The 20,497-nt window shown below is 39.9% G+C and overlaps 1 protein-coding gene across 2 annotated transcripts; it reads left to right on the plus strand.

The window, feature by feature from the left end:
* The first annotated feature begins 9,926 nt into the window (after positions 1 to 9,926).
* Positions 9,927 to 13,092, plus strand: LOC145956923 (callose synthase 3-like). Of its 2 annotated transcripts, XR_014433313.1 has the most exons (5): positions 9,927 to 10,116; positions 10,201 to 10,301; positions 10,562 to 10,686; positions 10,763 to 10,856; positions 11,007 to 13,090. XR_014433313.1 is itself a non-coding variant. In XM_083072838.1 (4 exons), exons 1-4 carry the CDS (start codon positions 9,957 to 9,959, stop codon positions 10,776 to 10,778), a joined length of 402 nt encoding a protein of 133 aa, XP_082928964.1. In that variant the 5' UTR covers positions 9,927 to 9,956; the 3' UTR covers positions 10,779 to 13,092. The 2 variants fall into 2 exon arrangements, 1 of the variants encoding a protein (XP_082928964.1); XM_083072838.1 differs by having other exon boundaries at positions 10,763 to 13,092.
* Positions 13,093 to 20,497: the final 7,405 nt, after the last annotated feature.

A 20,497-nucleotide genomic window follows, 5' to 3' on the forward strand; every position in this document is an offset into this window, starting at 1 on the left:
GTTCGCCTTTGAATATTGAACTGAGTGTGATGAAATTTATGCATTTTTATCAATTAAAGCTCGATGACCCTCCTTATGATTGAATTTCTTTGAGTAGCACTCAGTTAAATGAGTTATTTAAACTTTATTTTTAGTTTTATAAAAATTTTAAAGAAGAGTTTTTTAAAATCTGACTTGTTTGTGATAATCCTAAGTTGGATACTATTTTTCATTTGAATGGGCAACCTAAATTCACATTTTATTGGCAACCTCGACTTCTAAAATTCAATAATACTGAATGGATCACCTTGACTTTGTCTAAAGAAGAGGACATAAGTAAACTACAATCTTTACCTCAACCCTTAGAAAGTAAAGTTGTTCTTTCACTTTTTAAGTCGAAAAATCTTTAGATGGTTTAGAAAGTGAGTATTTTATCATTATATTTTCTTTCTTTGTAATGACTTGTCTTGTTTTCTAAAACTCTTTCTATTTGTAAAAATCATGGGATGAAGTAAATGGTGTGAATTAAAGGCCAAGTTTAACATGGAAGAATAGGACATCCCTGATATTCAAGAAGACCAATGCAATCTTTGTTCTCTTTAAGAGAGGAAACTTAAGATTACTAAGGATAACCCTGATAACAATGAGAGAAGAAATGAAGTAGGATCTGATGTTGTCGAGAAAACTATGAAATCAACCAATGTGGTTGATTCTTCTATTTTTACATCGTTCATGGAGGTCGATCAACCTGCTAAACCTTCGGATTCCCAAATTTCACCCTTCAATTCACCCTCTTAAGTTCCACCCTTCAATTCACTCATTCAAGTTGTTTTGCCTCTCAACCCTCCGGTCCAAGTTATTCTACCTCTTAATCCTCCATCAGTAACTCCCCAGGTTAATACTTCAATATTTTCAAAGTTTTATTATTTGATGTTTATTTCATATTAATAAATTTTTATTTTAAATTTAGTCAATGATTTCTCAAGTTGGTACTTCAACTTGGTAAAGGATCATTTATCAAAGGTTTGATAAGAGTCATCATTTGGGAAGATTGGATCATGTGAGCATGTCCCCTGATGTGACTTCATTTTGGAATCCCAACCTTGTTATTGAAGCATTTTATAAGGAAGATTTGGCATTTATTGCTAATAAAGCAATAATTGAAAATTTTGGTCTAGCTAGTTGAAGGAATTGACTTTGTGCAAGTATTCTTGCAAAGGTCTATTGCCATGATGGATCATTGGAAAAGAAAGTTGGAAAAAAAATATGGCTCAGATGGAAAAAACAAAAGTAGAAAATGCTCAGTTGAAATCAATATCGGCTGAATTGAAAGAGACGAAAAGGTCTTATAATACTATTATTAAGGCTAATCAAAGCTACTCAGCCAAGGTGGAAGAGCTTCTAAATAAAGTGAAAGATATAGAGAATGAAACAGAGTTTAAGATCAACTCTGTTGAAGAAAAAAAATCACTAAAGATTTTGAAAACAAGATTTTGAAGTATGAAAATGACATCAAGAACCTTGAAGAAAGGATTAAAGAATCAGAAGAAGCTAAGATAACAAATAGCAGAATAAGGCATGTTAGGATGTTATTTCTACTAATGTGCAACAAATTACTAATCTAAAGAAAACATCTAAAGTCATGAAATTGAGTCATGAGAATTTGAGTAAGGAACTTCTTAATACTCAACGTCAAGTCGTCATTGAACATCAGAAAGGTTTTGCAAAGACTATCTGTGAAGTTAAGGTTGTTGCTCCCAAAGCCAATCTCAATGATGTTCACATTGAGAAAGATGTTTTTGCTAGAAAGTTGGTGAGTAAGGATGATCTTCCTGATGATAAAAATGAAGAGGAAGAAGTGATGAAGTAGTTTTTTTTTTTTTTATTATCAATTTTAGTGGTTTTATGTTTTATTTGTATTATGTGAACAATATGACGTTTAAAGTTTTTATGTAATTTGCACGTAGAAATATTCGAAATTTTGGCTATATAGCTTGTTGATTATCTGTTTGATTGACTTTAACTTAGAACATGAAATTTTATGATCTAATATCAATTTTGGTTTCTATTCTTACTGGAATTTGTCGTGTGGACGATCTTCCGAGTAAGATCGGTGAGCCTCTTTCACTGGTACGCTGGTGCTCCAAGATGGGGGTGGTACCTGCAAAAGAGACTGTGATGCCAAAGTTAGGGTTTGTATGAGTCATAGTCTCGTATAAGTAATGCACGTACCTTGGAGTGAATTAGGGTTGCTTTGGGCTCTGGGCCTGAGATAAGATATGATAGCGGATCTCGTCTGGGGCGAGATCTTCGGTAATCAGTGATTAGATAATGGATCTCGTATGGGCGAGATTCTCGGGAATCAGTTGTGATTCACCTTAATGCCGAGCTGACGCCGTATGACGCGTGCCCGAGATCATCTTGCACTGTGATGCCGAGCTTGGAGCTCGGTTTCGCGGTACGGACAGTACACTAGCCCCTCGAGCTCCGAAGATCGTTAGTCGATGAGTTAATGTCGGGCTCGTTGGGGAAAGTGGTTTTTCACATTTGTCGCGGTCGTTCATTCCCCAGGAACGCGCAAGTGACGTGCCACGGGAAATGACGGTTATGCAATGATGAATTTGCAATTAATTGTGCTGTCAGGCGTGCCCTTGAGTTGACACGTGGCGCGACCGTTTTGAATTGTTGGGAGAAGATTTTCTTTTCTCTCACTCGCGCCTCTTTGCCTTCTTCATTTTACTCTTCTTTCAACTTCCTGCGTACGCCGCTTCTCTTGTTTTCGTCCACCCTCCGTTTCCATTTTCTCCGTTTCAGTCACCGTTTTCGGTAACCCCTTTGTTGTTAGGGTTATTTTCTGAAGAGGAGTACCAGGTACTTCCTTTTTACTGTCTTCTTTTCTTTTCTTCCCGGTTTTTCTTGCCTTTTCAATGGCTGGGGGAAGTGGTGCCGACCCTTCTGCGCCTTCTCGGGGCAAGGCGCGTGGCAAGGCGGTGGCTACCAGGAAGGCCACCGCCGAAAAGAGGGATCCGCCCCGGGGCCCAGAGCCAGGCATTCCTGGCTATGACTGGTTCAAGAGCGAGATGGCGGGGGTCCAAAGCGTGTTTCAGACCTTTCTAGAGGTCAATAGGATCTCCAGGTCGTGTAGGGTTTGTGACCCTTCTATCTCCCATATGATTCGGCTTGAGCCTTGTCAGGCCGATGAGGGCGTGTATATGGGGAAGCCTACAGACTCTCCCCATTTCTATATGTACCAAAGCTTTTTTAGGGATTTAGGTGTCTGTCTTCCCTTCACTCAGTTCGAGTGCGATTTTTTGAATTTTATCAACGCGGCTCCTTGCCAGTTGCATCCCAACAGTTGGGGTTTTTTGAGGGCTTTTCAGGTCCTGTGTGCGGTTCTGGGGATAGAGGTGTCCCTTTGCATCTTTCTTCATTTTTATCAACTGAAGGCGGGCACTCCGCCTTATGGTATTTTGTCCTTGAATGGGAGTAGGGATGGGGGTTTGTTTACTCTCTACTCCCAATCATATAAAAACTTCAAACAGGAGTTCTTCCGGGTTGCCCTTGTGGGTATTGACCCCCTGGAGGACGAGGTGTTCCACTTCGGCGGCTTGCCAAAATTTCCTTTTTACTGGTGTCCTAAACCATCTAGGTTTCACGGTTTTGGTAACCTGAAGGTGACGGCCTCGGAGGCAACCACCATTGAAAACCTTGCTGCGCTCCCTCGCCCGTTGGATTGCAAGTTCGTTCTTTCACTTGCGAATTCGCCCTACAGGGAGAGGGGCCTAAAGAGTGAGTATTTCGTGTTTTGGTGGTTTGCTAGGGCTCGTGTAATTTCCTTTTGTTGATGTGTTTCTGTTTTTGTCTGCAGGCATTATGGGGAAGAACTTGTGGCGCGAGCTTAAGCACCGCTACAATGTTACTAAGCTCGAGGTTCCCGAGCCTCCGGAGGAGGAAGTTGCCCCCCTGAAGGTTAGCTGGAAGAGAAAGAGGGGGGGGAAAAGAGGTCGGGGGAACCTCCGCCCCTCCAGGTGCTGAAGAGGTGACCTCCAAGGCCGTTGATGCTGATGCGGTGGATCTCACTAAGAGTCTACCGTCTAAAGAGGCTCCCCCAGAGGTTGCTGGGGAGGCGGCCCAGGCTGCTGAGCCTACCACGCAGGTCGCCGATGTGAGTGTCATACTTCCTTATACGTTTCTTCTGTGTTAGACTTTGCTTGGTTTATTGTGGTGATATGGGTTTTCTTGTAGGCCGGGGTGGCCGTCACTAAGGTAAGAGTACGGGCAGCTGAGCAAGTTGCTTGAGTTGCCGAGGTGGTGAGTATTATTTCTTCGGCTTTTCGTTGCCTTTTATTATGCTTTCTTGCCTTTTGATCTGGGGTCGTTTTTCGCAGGCAGGAAATGCTGCCGGGATGGCGTCCTCCGGCGCTGGGCCAGTCGCTCCCGCTGTCGAAGAAGTGGTCCCAGCCACTGAGCGGGCCTCCCATGCTGCTGGGGTAAACAGTGTGAACTTGTTTTTGTGATTCCCCGTATGCCACCTTGTTTATTTTCTGACATGGGGTTGGTTTTCGCAGGCGAGGTCGGAGGTTCCCATTGTGGACTCCCTGGATGCTGAGCAGGGGACGTCGGTTTCTGCCTCCATTGAGGCTCGCGGAGGGGCCCTGAGTTGGGAGGCTCCCCCGTCCACTGCTGTAGCCTCGGCGCCGCCTTCGAGCTCGCCATAGGGGGCTTCCCGGAGCGGATATTTGGCCCATCGCTTTGGGAAGGGCCTTTCGAAAGTGCGGCTGGACCACGTGAGTGCCTCAGCCGACATGGACTCACTCTGGAGCTCGGGGGTGACCGCTGAGAAGTTCTTCCCTCAGGGTTCGTTGAGCTCCGAGGACCAGGGGCTGATAGAGGAGGTCGGTCCTGAGGATAGTTTCGATGCTGCTCAGGTCCTGCTGTAGAGGACTATGGGCATCCTAGGCCACTGGAAACCGAGGTGGGCCAAGCAGCAGGAGGACTTGGCCAAGCAGCGAGAGGACCTGGCCAAGCAGCAAGAGGAGCTGGCCAAGCTGAGGGGTCGGCTTCAACCTTGGAAGGATGCGAATAAAATTCTGAGGGAGGAGAACAAGGCTCTCAGCACTGCCCTTGATGAGGCGAAGCGGCGGGAGGCCGAGCTCCGATCTGCACGGGGCGACCTTGTGAGGGCGCAGAAGTCTCTCGAGATCGCCTTGCGGTCTAACGAGACTTATGCCTCTCAGGTGGGGGAGCTGCAGGAGCTTGTCGCCTTCTCTCGAGGCCGCACTCGCTCCTTGGAAGATGAGGTAACGTCTTCCCGTGGCCAAGTGCGGGCTCTGGAGGATGTTGTGACCTCTCTCAAAGGGGAGTTGGCGGCAGCGGCTGAGGAGCGCCTTCGCAACGAGGTCGTTCTTGGGGGCCGGGAAGACGAGATTGCTTCCTTGAGGGCGGAGCTAGCGGAACTGACGATGGAGAAGACGGCCGTGGAGGGGAGGCTCGCGGAGGTCGAGCGCTCCGTGGTGGTGGAGCACAAAAGGGGTTTCCAGAAGGCTGCTCGCCAGGCACGGCTCCTCACTTCCGGGTTCGACTTTTCCTCCATGCATGTGGAGAAGGTCATCCGCTTTGGGAAGCTTGTCAAGGAGGATGACGTCGAGGACAGCTCCAGCGAGAACGCCTCTGCGTAGGCCCGATTTGTAATAGCCTAGTTTAGCTTTCCTCTTGGTTTAATTTTCTGATTTGAACTCAAGTGTTGAACTCTAGGGACTTTGCCCGTATATGTATATATTTTTGTTGCCCTTACGTGCTTCGCGTTTGATTTTTGCTGTTTTGCGCGTTCTTGACACGTTTGATGTTTGTTCTACGCTTTTATATGTGGCGATACTTGGCTTTGAGTTGGCCATGTTGAGATGTCGACCTCGGTTTTTCGTTAGGTGAATTTTTTGAATTCGACCTTTATTTACTAGGGCCGAGGTTCGAATGCGACCTGTTAAGTTAACAGTGTCGAGGTTCGGATTTGACCTTAAATCGACGTAGAATAAATTATGCTAAGGTTTGAATTTGACCTTATATTCTTGTTACGTTGTGAGGGTTCGAACTCGACCTTGGATAAGTGGTTCGTATTCGACCTTAAGTTTAGGGTCATGTGTATTTCGCGAAGGTTCAAATTCGACCTCGGGTATGCGGCTTGTATTCGACTTTTAACGGAAGTGTCGAGGGTCGTATTCGACCTCGGATATAGGCAAATTGGTTTGGTTAAGGTTTGAACTCGGTCTTAGATTTAGAGTGGTGCGTGTCTCACCGAGGTTCGAACTCGGCCTCGGAAATGTGGTTCGTAGTCGACCTCAAATTTTGAGGTATACGAGTTAATAAATGTTCAAACTCGATCTAAGCAAGCGTGTTAAAGTTCGGACTTGACCTTAGGTGTGAACACCGAGGTTCGGCCTTGACCTCGGATTTTGCTTACTTGAGGTTCATAGGTGACAAGGTTCGAATTCGTCGAGGTTCGTATTCCTTCTCGAAAAGTCGAGGTTCGGACTCGACCTTAGAATAGGTTATTTTAATTAAGGTTCGAACTCGACCTTTAACGAGGGTATCGAGGTTCGTATTCGACCTCGGAATGTCGAGGTTCAGACTCGACCTCAAATTTGGGATAGGTTATTTAATTAAGGTTCGAACTCGACCTTTAACGAGGGCGTCGAGGTTCGTATTCGACCTTGGAATGTCGAGGTTCGGACTCGACCTCAAATCTGAGATAGGTTATTTAATTAAGGTTCGAACTCGACCTTTAACGAGGGCGTCGAGGTTCGTATTCGACCTCGAAACGTCAAGGTTCGGACTCGACCTCAAATTTGAGATAGGTTATTTAATTAAGGTTCGAACTCGACCTTTAACGAGAGCGTCGAGGTTCATATTCGACCTCGAATTTGAGATAGCTTATTTAATTAAGGTTTGAACTCGACCTTTAACGAGAGCGTCGAGGTTCGTATTCGACCTCGGAATGTCGAGGTTCGGACTTGACCTCAAATTTGAGATAGGTTATTTAATTAAGGTTCGAACTCGACCTTTAACGAGAGCGTCGAGGTTCGTATTCGACCTCGAATTTGAGATAGGTTATTTAATTAAGGTTCGAACTCGACCTTTAACGAGAGCGTCGAGGTTTGTATTCAACCTCGAATTTGAGATAGGTTATTTAATTAAGGTTCGAACTCGACCTTTAACGAGAGCGTCACTACAAGAAAAATACAAAATAGCGACCGAAATTAGCGACCGAAATTTATCGGTCGCTATTTTGCAACCGAATTAGCGACTGAATAATTTAGCGACGAATTTAGCGACCGAATTTGATCAGTCGCTGTTTTGCGATGGAATTAGCGACGGATTTTATCGGTAGCAATAAAATCGGTCGCTAAATCAGTCGCTGTTTAATTTTGTTTCATGAGAACGTAGTTTGCGACGGAATTAGCGACCAATTTTGAAAATTATCAAAAAATTGCGACCGAATTTAATTCGGTCGCTAATACTAAACTTTTGAAATTTTTAGCGACCGATTAAATTTCGGTAGCTAAACAATACAAACAAACTTAGCGACCGAATTAAAATCGGTCGCTAAATTTTTTTATGAAATTTTATGAATAGACTAAAATTACACTTTTCATTAAAATTACACAGCCAGGTTTCGATCCTAGGTCCTGTGGGTAACCATGGGCCAACTACGAAACCGCTACGTCAGTTTGATTCATTGATAAATTACTGAAAGTAATTATATATATATATATATAATACAGAAGCTTATAATTTTTATTATCTTATAATTTAATATTAGATTTCTTTTAATTATAAAATATAATAAATAAAATCTAAAATCTGTATCAGTTTCTTTTATAAAAATATTTAATTAAGTTTTAAAAAAAATATTTAATTATATTCTTTTGATTTAATACTGGATTTGTTTTGATTATAATATTTTAATGTGTTTTATTTGAAATATCAGTTAAAATATTTTTTTTATTTTTTATTTTAATTTATTGTAAAATAATTAGAATATTTAATTTAGTATCATTAAAAAAATAACCATTATAAGATTTAATTTATTTAATTTCATTATTTATTATAATACCTTTAGTTACTATATTGATATAAAAATATTTTTAATTAAAATATATTTTAAAATTTTAATTAATTTATTATCATTCACTTAATTTATTAAAAAGTGATAAAATATAATTTATTTTCAATTAATCTAATAAAATAAAAACTTTCAAATATACATTTAAAATCTGTAATAATTTCTTAAATACAAATATTTAATTAATTTTAATATATACTAAATTTAATATTAGAAAATTTATTAAGATTTTAGTTATAATTTTTATTATCTTTTGATTTAATATTGGATTTCTTTTGATTATAAAACATAGTAAATAAAATCTAAAATCTAAAAATATTTAATTAATTTTAATATATAATAAATTTAATATCAAATTATTTATTATGATTTGAATTATAATTTTTATAATCTTTTGATTTAATATTAGATATGTTTTGATTATAAAATATAATAAATAAAATCTAAAATCTGTAGCAATTTTTTTATATAAATATTTAATATCAGAATATTTATTATAATTTTAGTTATGATTTTTATAATCTTTTAATTTAAACTGGATTTGTTTTGATTATAATATTTTAATGTGTTTTATTTGAAATATCAGTTAAAATATTTTATTATTTTTTCATTTTAATTTATTGTAAAATAATTAGAATATTTAATTTAGTATCATTAAAAAAATAATCATTATAAGATTTAATTTATTTAATTTCATTATTTATTAAAAAGTGATAAAATATAATTTATTTTCAATTAATTTAATAAAATAAAAACTTTAAAATATATATTTAAAATCTGTAATAATTTCTTAAATACAAATATTTAATTAATTTTAATATATACTAAAAAAATGTTCTTAATTTTTTTTAATATATGTTTTTAGACTAAATTTTTTATTTAGTTTTAGTCTTTGAATTTTTTTTTTTAATAAACATGTCAAAATTTAAAATGTTAACAAAAATTAAGTAGTAAAAAATCTATATAATTCCTCTTTTTTCGTTATTATCATTAAAATTATTGAGATTGCATTGTTTTTTGTCTCTACCTAATTAATTAAGGTATTTCTACTTAAGGTTATTCTTATAAAAGTAATTAATGCCACAAATAATTTGGAAAAGGTCTTATAAAAAGGATTAAGAAAGTTTTAGGGGAGCGTTTTCTAAGAATAAAGGTTGAAATATATGAATTTTATTTTTAATTGTTATAGTAAAAAATATTTCATTTTAACACTTAATCATATTATTTTTCAATTCTTTTTAATTTTTATATCATTATAAAATTTTTCTTTTAGTTCCTATAACAAATAGGTGACAGAGATTAAAAGAGAAAAAATATGTATAAATGACTAAAATTGTTTTTAATTGTAGAAATTGAAAAATAAAATTTATAAAATTACTAAATAAGTATTTAAATCTTATAAAAGTGATTAGGGTAGTATAGCATAATTATAGACAATGAATAAGTGCTTGGGTACAAAGGGGGCCATGGGCTTTCGACCCAAATCATGAAAAAACTTAAACCCTAGTTCTCCTTCTCTTTCTCTTTTTCGTCTTCTGGTAATCCCTCTCTTTCTCTTTTCTTCATTCGTGCTTAGGGTTTCTACTATTGTTCTTCATTTACATTTTTGTTGTTGTCCGTTCGTGTTCGCAAGGGGTGTTCTTCGTTCAGGTTAGCAAAGAGACAACTCTCTGTTCGGGTATGCAGAGAGGTTCGCGAATATTGAAGAATCTCCATCACTGCAATAGCACAGAGACCCATATGCTTACCCGCGTTGCAGCCCCTTCTCCTTTGTGCATCTGCTTTTTTTTTTTTTCTCATCTTCATTCTTCTTCTTTTGTTCGAGTAGTTTGATAGAGAGAGAAAGAGTCTCGTCGGAATGTCTTCCTCGAGGGGAGGCGCGGGACCATCTTCGGAGGCGCCGCAGCTCAGGCGGATCATGCGGACACAGACTGCGGGGAATTTGGGAGAGTCTTTCATTGACAGTGAGGTCGTGCCTTCGTCTCTCATCGAGATTCATCCCAGGGTTGCTTATCTCTGTATGTTTCTTTCTTCTCTTTCTATTTCTTTCTTTCCTTTTTTGTTATCCGAATTTCTTATGACAGTGTTTGTTGATCTTGTAGGCCGTTTTTACGCCTTTGAGAAAGCGCATAGGTTGGATCCCAATTCAAGTGGTCGTGGTGTTCGCCAATTCAAAACCGCTCTTCTTCAACGTCTTGAAAGAGTAACCATTCTCTTACTTCATTTCTTTATGCTTCTGCCGTATACATTTTTCACTCGATCTGGTTCATATATAGCTTACTGTGATGTCTTTTGATGAAACCGAGTTTATACATTGATGATTTGAAAAATGCATGTGGTACACTTCAGTTGTGTTGTGTGTTCTTTGCTGTCTATTGAAATTTGACAGTCCTGTGTGTTAATTTAAATTATTTTATGCTATGTCTCTGATTTTTTTGGGTCAATTTGTTCCATGGTCGTTAGGAAAATGATCCAACTCTGAAGGGAAGGGTAAAGAAAAGTGATGCTCGTGAGATGCAGAGTTTTTATCAGCATTACTACAAAAAGTACATCCAAGCTTTACAAAATGCTGCTGATAAAGCTGACCGGTAGATTCTCCAGATAATTTTCTTTTTGATATGTTGTCCAGCTATTGTGTGACTAATAGTTTGTCTCTTCTTTCAGGGCACAATTTACCTAGGCATATCAAACAGCTAATGTTCTTTTTGAGGTTTTGAAGGCTGTTAACATGACACAATCTATGGAAGTTGATCGTGAGGTTATTTTCAATGGCTCCTAAGACGTCATCCTCCAATTGGGTTCCCCTGCTATGTGAACCTTTATTGTTTATGCACATTTGTACTACTTGCCAGGTTTTACATGCTTTTACATTACACACATGATTGATTTGCCATTGCCATTGTTATAGATTTTGGAGACCCAAGATAAAGTTGCTGAGAAAACAGAGATCTTAGTCCCTTACAAAATTCTTCCTCTTGATCCTGATAGTGCTAACCAGGCGATAATGAGATTCCCCGAGGCATGATATTTAGTTCCACCCATTGTAATTCTGACCTTTTTACTTTTAATGAAAATACTTATTCAGAAACTGTGAGGTTAATTTTCTATTTTAATACATATTTTAAGTTTTTTTAAACAAAAATATGAGTAATTGAATTGAACTTGTTTACAGTTTAATCTTGGAAGGCTGATTCAGTCTGTTGTGCCCAGTTTAATACATAAATTTGAATGCTTCTTTGAACTTGTAGAAATGCACTTTGTATACTTTGGGCTTTGGAGGGAAGAGAAGCTTGTTATACTTAATGTTTTCAAGTTGTAGTGTTAATCTGCCTTGTAATTTCTTTTGTTGATAAGATAGTGTTAATCTAGGAAGAGGAAGAGGATGAGGTTGGAGGGTGCGTTTAGGGGCTTGGTGGTGTTCCCTCTGCTGTTGTAACGCACCAGCTTTATGGTTTTGGAGGTGTCGCGTGGAGATGCCATGTTTTGAGGTTTCATGCGTTGTGCTTTAATTTGTAGGTTTTAATGTTGTTGTTTATAGTATTGGTGATTTGGTTGGAACAACATGGGAGCACCAGCCCGCTGGATAAGGAAAAATGTGTGTTTTGGAGGGTTTAATTGAGTTAAGGGGTGTGAGAAGATTCATATATTTAGAGAAAGGGAATCCCATAGGTATTTAGAGAGAGACAACCACTTGAATCACGTCACAACGATTCCAACTTAAGTAGTAACATCCACTCCAAGTCTTAATTACGAAGTTGAGTTACATGTCATATTTTGAGAAGGAATTTTACTGTTTATAATTTATCAGATTCAAACATAAATATGTTTAAAACTTCATATCAAATAATAATATTGAATAATTTTTTTTAATATGAAATACTTGTGTTACACTAGTGAATATTAAATAACTGTTTATTTTTTAAATAAAAAGATGTATAGGATAAGAAATTTAGAGCTAAAGTAATGATTAAAAAAATAGTTAGGTATTAGTAATAACATATGTAAAATTTTCTCTCCTATTTTACTCATAATAAGAATCAATTTAGAAATATTTTTTAGAGTTTTTTTACTAAATATATTATTTATTTTTAAGGTGGTTCATGTTTTGGTATCTCTTTTACTGCATTGCTTGCAAAGCTACATGATTTGATTTGTTGATTTTCTCTGTCAAAATTTACATCACGGTAACAAATAACAATATTTAGTCACCATTCCATATTCAAACAGTTTCCATGCAAAAACAAAATCAAATAGCTAGTTCTGTGGTTTTAGAGCAGCTAGCATTACATTATCATCTTTAAATTCTAATTAAAGTCAATGTCTATTCCCATTAATTTCATGAAAACAAATGTTAAAATATCTAAACAATATGTTGTGCTTCGCTGACCTGCCATGATTATCAGGTTCAGTGCCCCCATCCCCACTAACACACCATGTGATTAGATTAGAAAGATACAAAACATTAATTGTTCTTATTCTTTTCAGCTAATTGGATCTTCAATTGTGGAAAAATTTATGATCTTAAGAAAAAATGATTATTTTTTTTATTTTATTCAGTTCCTATGCATATTCAGTTCCTATTTTATTCAGTTAATTATTTTAAATTTTAATGTATATTTGAAATGTGCTTTTATATTCTTCATTGGATCTTTTATATTCACTTTTCATACTTGAATTTCAGGATCCTGACCATTCTGTTGATGATGCTCTTGATGACATAGCAGAAGACCCTTAATTAAGCTTCTTTATTTTACTTGTTTCAGGATATTTTATTGTATTTGACTATTACTTTGTTCAAGTTTAAACGTTTTATGATATTATTGTGTTTTTAGCATACTATATTGACATACTTATATTTTATTTAGTTTTCACTATAATATAAATTTTCTTCGATAAGATTTTGTCTTTTAGTATGTTCTAGTTTATTATTATAAATTGTGTAATAAATATATTGTTAATTTCATATTCGTTAACAGGTATAAATTTATAATAAAAAAAATTTAAAAATACTGGTATATTTTAGCGACCGAAATAGCGACTGAAATTATTTGTAGCTAATTCAAGTTATTAGCGACCGAAATAGTGACCATTTTTAGCGACCGAAATAGTGACCGATTTTATCCGTACCTATTTTAGTTTTTTAGCGACCGAAATAGCGACCGATTTTATCTGTACCTATTTCAGTTTTTTAGCGACTGAAATAGCGACCGATTTTATCCATAGCTATTTCAGTTTTTTAGCGACCGATTTAGCGACTGATTTATAAAATGTTTTTTATTAAATAAATACAAAAACTAGCGACGGAAATTGCTACCAAAAAATTCGGTCGCAAAATTGGTCTCCAAAAGTTAGGAGACCAAAATGTTAGCGACGAATTTTTATTGGCTAGCGACTGATTTTTCGGTCGCTAAATTGCGACGGAAAAAATTTCGGTCGCTATTTGAAATAGCGACTAGGGTTTTAGCGACGGATTTTTTCGGTCGCTATTTCGGTCGCTGAATGAAATAGTGACTGAATTTACCTAAATAGCGACCGATTTTGGTGGTCGCTAAAACTTAATTTTTTTGTAGTGCGTCGGGGTTCGTATTCGACCTCGGAATGTCGAGGTTCGGACTCGACCTCAAATTTGAGATAGGTTATTTAATTAAGGTTCGAACTCGACCTTTAACGAGAGCGTCGAGGTTCGTATTCGACCTCGAATTTGAGATAGGTTATTTAATTAAGGTTCGAACTTGACCTTTAACGAGAGCGTCGAGGTTCATATTCGACCTCGGAATGTCGAGGTTCGGACTCGACCTCAAATTTGAGATAGGTTATTTAATTAAGGTTTAAACTCGACCTTTAACGAGAGCGTCGAGGTTCGTATTCGACCTCGAATTTGAGATAGGTTATTTAATTAAGGTTCGAACTCGACCTTTAACGATAGCGTCGAGGTTCGTATTCGACCTCAGGTTTAGGCATTTGCGCATTTAGAGTTCGTTTTCGTCCTTTCGATAAACAGGAAAATAAGAATGTGAGATGAACGGAAGGAGTAATTTATTGATGGTGTCTGTGTGCCTCGTTAAAAACTCTTTCAGTCAAAGGTTGAGGCGGGAAAAGAGTGCACAAATTTGTTCATACTGAAAGAAAAAGAAGACTTGAAAACTTAAGGAGCGATGGTGGGGGGATTCCCCTCGCTTTGCTTGCTCGACGAGGAGATCTTCAGGCTTTCGGCGTAGCATTGTCGGGCTATTTTCTGATTAGCTATGACGGAGATGATTTTACCGTCCTTGCCCGGGGATTTCATGGTGAGGTGTGGGGTTGACACTACTGCCCCGAGTTGATTCAAGGTTGGCTTCCTGATGATGATGTTGTAGGAAGTGTTGGCTTCCACGAGGAGGTACCGGACCATGACCCGCCTTGTATCCGGTGGCGTTTCGAAAGTCGTCAACAAGTTTACGTACCCTCGAGTGTGGACTCGCTCTCCTGCGAAGCCGACGAGGGGCTCCATGTGAGGTTGAATGAGAGAGTGGGGAACATCTAGCTTGAGGAACGTAGGCCAGTACAGGATGTCGGCTGAGCTTCCCTGGTCAATGAGTGTTTTATGCACTGTCCAGTTGGTTATTTCCACAACGATGACCATGGGGTCATCTTGGTTAGGGCTGACGCCAGCGTAGTCTTCGTCGGAGAAGGAGATCGGCGGTGAGCTTTGGTGGAGGGCTGGGGTGGTAGAGTGGACGCAGTTGATGCTCCGCAGGTGTCTTCTTCGGGCCGAGCTGCTGGCGCCTCCTCCAGCAAAGCCACCTGCTATTGTGTTGATTACTCCCCATAAGGGGGCCGACTCTGTCTCCTGGCTTATTTCGGCTTGTACTACGCCAGCATTTTGCTGGGAGCCCGGGTGTGACTCAGTGCAAGCTCCTGAACCTCGACCTCTACCGCGTCCTCGACCTCCATAGCCGCCTCTATTACCCTGCTGTCGCTGGATGTATTGGCCGAGGTGGCCCACTTGAATGAGCTCCTCGATGCGATCCCAGAGTGTGCGACATTCTTCCGTGGTGTGACCATGGTTCCTGTGGTACCGGCAGTGCTTAGACTTGTCGGCGCTGTTGGGAGTGTGACCCGGCGGTGGGAGGGCGAGCAGATTGTTGTTGCTGGCTTCCTCTAGGATGTGTACCCTAGGCGCGTTCAGGGGAGTGTAGAAGTCGTATCTCACCCCTCTGTTTGCCCTAGTCGACTTCTTGAATTGATTGTCGTTGTTGACTTTGATTTTATCCTTATGCCCTTGTTCTGACTTTGCTAGAGCTTTCCCGCGAACCTGGTCGCGAAAGGCGGAGTGCTCCTCCATCTGGATGTATCCGGCCGCGGGCGCGGAGCTCGTCCATGTCGCGGGGGGGGGGGGTCTCGGTAGAGACTGTCGACAAAGGGGCCAGCTTTCAGGGCAATGAGCATGGAGTGCAGCGCGACCTCGGGGTTTAAGTTCCAGATCCTCACCGAGATGCTGGAGAAACGCTCCATGAAGGTTCGCAGAGGTTCGTCATCATTCTGCCTGAGGTTGGCCAAAGCAATGGAGGTTGTGTGGTGAGGTCGGCTGGTGGCGTATTATGCCGTGAACCTCCGGATTAGGGTTCTGAAGCTGTCGATGGACTCGGCGGGTAGCTGGGTGTACCAGTGGAGTGCGGCTCTTTTGAGCGAGGTCGGAAAAACCCTACACAGGATAGCATCACTGTTAGTGTAGAGGTTTACCTGGGTTGTGTATAGGTCAATGTGCTCATCGGGGTCCGTCGTGCCGTCATAGCGGTCGAGATGGAGAGGCTTCCATCCGCGGGGGAGTGGGGTTTCCATGATGCCGTCCACAAAAGGATGTCGGCGGAAGGTTTCGTGGCCTTCCGTGGCAAGAGTGGGTGCTCTGCTGGCGTCTACGCCCGACTTGTGCGTTGATGCATGAGATCGGTGCGTGGCGGGCCGTGAGGTTGGTGCCCTAGTCGCCGTCCGGGACTGAGAGGCCGAGTGTGCCTCGTCCTCATGGATGTTGCTCTCGTGAGAAGGCCGATCAGAGGGGCGTCGAGGGAGTTGGGCGCGAATGCGCTCGTTTTCTTCGCATAAAGCTGCGAGATCTGCTTCGTTGGCTGTCCGCATTGCCGCTAGGTCGGCTTCGTGCTTGGCATGCATGTTGCGCAGGTCAATGTCATGCTGCTGTCGCATTTGTTCGACTTGGTCGATCAGTCTTCTCAAGGCTACGGCGTCGCTGTCCATGGTTATTGAGTGTTCAGCGTCGTCTGTTACTCGTCTGCTATGGCTTCTGGTGAAAACCATACAGGTGGCCGATAAGAGCTGTCTTGATCGGCCCCACGGTGGGCGCCAAATGTTCTTACAGGAATTTGTCGTGTGGACGATCTTCCGAGTAAGATCGGTGAGTCTCCTTCACTGGTACGCTGGTGCTCCAAGATGGGGGTGGTACCTGCAAAAGAGACTCTGATGCCAAAGTTAGGGTTTGTATGAGTCATAGTCTCGTATAAGTAATGCACGTACCTTGGAGTGAATTAGGGTTACTTTGGGCTCTGGGTCTGAGATAAGATATGATAGTGAATCTCGTCTGGGGCGAGATCTTCGGTAATCAGTGATTAAATAATGGATCTCGTATGGGCGAGATTCTCGGGAATCAGTTGTGATTCACCTGAATGCCGAGCTGACGCCGTATGACGCGTGCCCGAGATCATCTTGCACTGTGATGCCGAGCTTGGAGCTCGATTTCGCGGTACGGACAGTACAGTTTCATAAATCAGTTTTGAACTTGACCAATTTCAACTTGGTTTCTTGTTAAGTTGGTTTCAAATTCGACCAACTTTAACTTTTATAAATTAGCTTCAAATTTGGCCAATTTTAACTTGGTTTCTATAATTTGGTTTCGGATTCAACCAATGTTAACTTTGTAAATTGGCTTTGAACTCGACCAATTTCAACTTGGTTTTTAATAAGTTGGTTTCAAATTCGACCAACTTTAACTTTGTAAATTAGCTTTGAGCTTGGCCAATTTCAACTTGGTTTTTTAGTAAATTGGTTTTGGATTCGACCAACTTTAACCTTGTAAATTGGCTTTGAACTCAGCCAATTCCATCTTGATTTTTAGTGAATTGGTTTCGGATTCGACTAGCTTTAACTTTGTAAATTAGCTTCGAGAACTCGGCCAATTTCAACTTGATTTTTAGTAAGTTGATTTCATATTTGACCAACTTTAACTTTGTAAATTGGCTTCAAACTCAGTCAATTTCATCTTGTCATTAAATAATCAAAATTAAATATAAGATAATAGAATACCAATATAAATGTGGTAAAAGGAAAAGAAAACCCTCATTTTTTATAATGGGAAAAAAATAGTACATCACTTGAGATCACAAAATTAACTGAAATAAAATTTAAGTGGGTGGCATTCCATGTTTTGGGTAGAGCTTTTCTAGTTAACTCTACCAACCTGTATACTCGATTTTGCAAATTTTCCTGAACTCAAAAGGAGCCTTCCCAATTTGCTGCAAACTTTCCTGCCGAAGTGTCCTTCTTTGCCTCTCCAGTTGCTCACTAAACTAAATCTCCCTCACGAAAATTTCTTGTTTTCAACTTAGAATTGTATATGCATGAAGCATGTAATTTGCAAGCTTTTTCCTTTATCCGAACAATGTCTCTGACCTCATTTAGGAGATCAAGTTCATACTTCATCTCTTCTTCTAGATTTGGTGAAACATTAACCTTCTGTGAGTTGGCTCACCTACTTCAACTGAAATCATTGCATCTACTCCCTAAGTTAATCTATAAGGAGTTTCTTATGTTGTAGATTGCAGTGTGCAATGATAGGCCCATAACACACTGGGTAATTCTTCAATCCATTATCCCTTAACACTTCCCAATCTCTTCCTTAACTCTTTAAGAATAACTTTATTAGTTGTTTTAATTTGTTTGTTGGTTTGGGGATGTTTCACTGAAGTCACTTGATGATTGATTCCAAGTTAAGTTAAAAACTTTCAAACTTCTTGTCTATGATTTGTTTCCACTGTCAGTAACAATAGTTTGCAGTAAACCATACCTGCAAACTATATTTTTCCATATAAATTTTTGCATATTTGATGTAGTAATTTTTGCAAGAGTTTTTGCTTTTGTCCACTTTGTGAAATAATCTATTCCTATTATCAAGAATTTAAGTTGTCCCCTCGTTATGGGAAAATGGCCAACTATGTCCATTCCCCACTAAGCGAAAGGTCAAGTTGATTGTATTGAATGAAGAGCTTCTAGTGGAAATTTATGTAGGTTACCAAACTCTTCACAAGGTTTGCACCTTTGCACATAATATTTGCAATCTAATCTTATAGTTGACCAATAATAAGTAATAAACAGCTCAAATGATCCTTGCAGCCATGGATTTTTTGTAGAATGCATGCCACATATACCTCTATGAATCTCTTCAATTACATATTATGCTTAATCTTTTGTTAAACATTCAAGAAGAGGGGAAAAGATACGTCGTTTGAAGAGCTCGTTTGCTTCTATGATGAAATGACATGATCTGATCTTAATCTTCTTAGCTTCTACCTTGTTTTTTTTTTTCAAGTATTCCATCTTTGAGATAATTCTATATATTTGTCATCCAACCTCTATTAAGTATATGTTCACAATGGCACTTTGAAGGTGGTGCATTTTCCTTCTCAACTTTAAACCTTACACACATCCGAGTAGGGATAGATCAATCTCTACCTCCAAAGGTGTGTCACATTTATATCAATTAGCCAAATAATTTATCTTGTATCGGTTAGTTTAGTTACCATTTGTTCCGGCCACGAGGTGCACTAGGGTTTTTTCCTAGGTCAGACCTCAAAGCCAGGGCATTCAAGAGTGTAATCTGCCTTCTCAACTCTAGGGTTTTTTCTTTTATAGTTTCTTGTTTACGGGCTTTATGGGCCCCGAGAATGTAGGAATTTCCTTAACCGTTTTGATCTGGCTAATATTTGGTGAGGGACAGTGGGACCTTGCCCTTGCTATCGGGTAGTCCCTGTATGCGAGAGTTGTGTCGGCCCCCGACCGACCATACCCGTACTGAGGGTACAGTCGGGTATTGGCCGAGTTGGTTCTTGTAAGCAGAAGGAATCGGAAATATACCGACCAGGTTAAGTAGAGAAACCAAGTCGAATAATAATCGAACCACTCTTAGAGGGGTGATCGGCGAGAGCTACAGTCGACCTGACATATCGGCGAGAGCTACAGTCGGCCTGACATATCAGCGAGAGCTACAGTCAGCCTGGCATATCGGCGAGAGCTACAGTCGGCCTGACATACGTAGTAAGCAGGTCGGAATCTGACCTGGACCGTACACTAGCCCTCCAGCGCTGAGCCTATAAGGCGGAAGGGCTTTGCTAGACAGGGGGTCGGCTTAGCCATGGCCGACATGTCCCTCGTGGAGGCCCCTAGTCAGATTTCATCCTGGACCGTACATTAGCCCTCCAGCCTTGAGCGTGCAAGGCGAGAAGGCTTATCCTCAGCCGATACATACAGTCAGATTCTTGTTGAGCACACTTTTATGGCTAAGGCAAGGGACAGACCAAGAATATTCACTGACTCGTTATCTCAATTCGTGGCTCCTCGGGCTCTGGTAGGGGATGTGAGAAAATTCACCCAGTTAAAAAGCTTCAAATGGAGTAGTCGGTTAACTATCCGACTCAGTCACCTTGGGTCACCGAAATACCGAGTCGAAATTCACCAAAATCAAGTCGCCTAATTTCCAACTATAAATGATGAGAAATTTTTTTTGTTACAATGAAATTCGACAATCCGATCGGCGAAATACCAACTCACAAAATGAGTGTAAAATTTTCTGAGTTAAAATGAATCCAACTAATAGCCCCCATGCCCACCATTCCGAGAGTGAAATAAAAAGATGTTCTTCTAGCTAAGATGTGGCATTTTTGGCCGAGGTGTGGGACATGATAAGCCTACGGGTCAGACAAATGCCGATCTCCCTAGAATGATTTAGTATTTTGGGTGTTCTCTGATGAGTTTTGCTTCCCCCTAGTTCGAATTTTTACCGAGCGATCATGAATTTGTGTCTTCGAGTTATTTTATACTCGCCCAGTCGAATTTTTACCGATCAATCACGGGTTTGGTCTTCGAGTTATTTATACTCGCCCAGTCGGATTTTTACCGATCAATCACGAGTTTGTCTTCGAGTTATTTATACTCGCCCAGTCGGATTTTTACCGATCAATCACGAGTTTGGTCTTCGAGTTATTTATACTCGCCCAGTCGGATTTTTACCGATCAATCACGAGTTTGGTCTTCGAGTTATTTATACTCGCCCAGTCATATTTTTACCGATCAATCACGAGTTTGGTCTTCGAGTTATTTATACTCGCCCAGTCGGATTTTTACCGATCAATCACG

The sequence above is a fragment of the Cajanus cajan genome, chromosome 4, assembly GCF_000230855.2.
Source record: "Cajanus cajan strain Asha chromosome 4, NIPB_CcT2T_4, whole genome shotgun sequence".
In the NCBI taxonomy this organism is placed as follows: domain Eukaryota; kingdom Viridiplantae; phylum Streptophyta; class Magnoliopsida; order Fabales; family Fabaceae; genus Cajanus; species Cajanus cajan.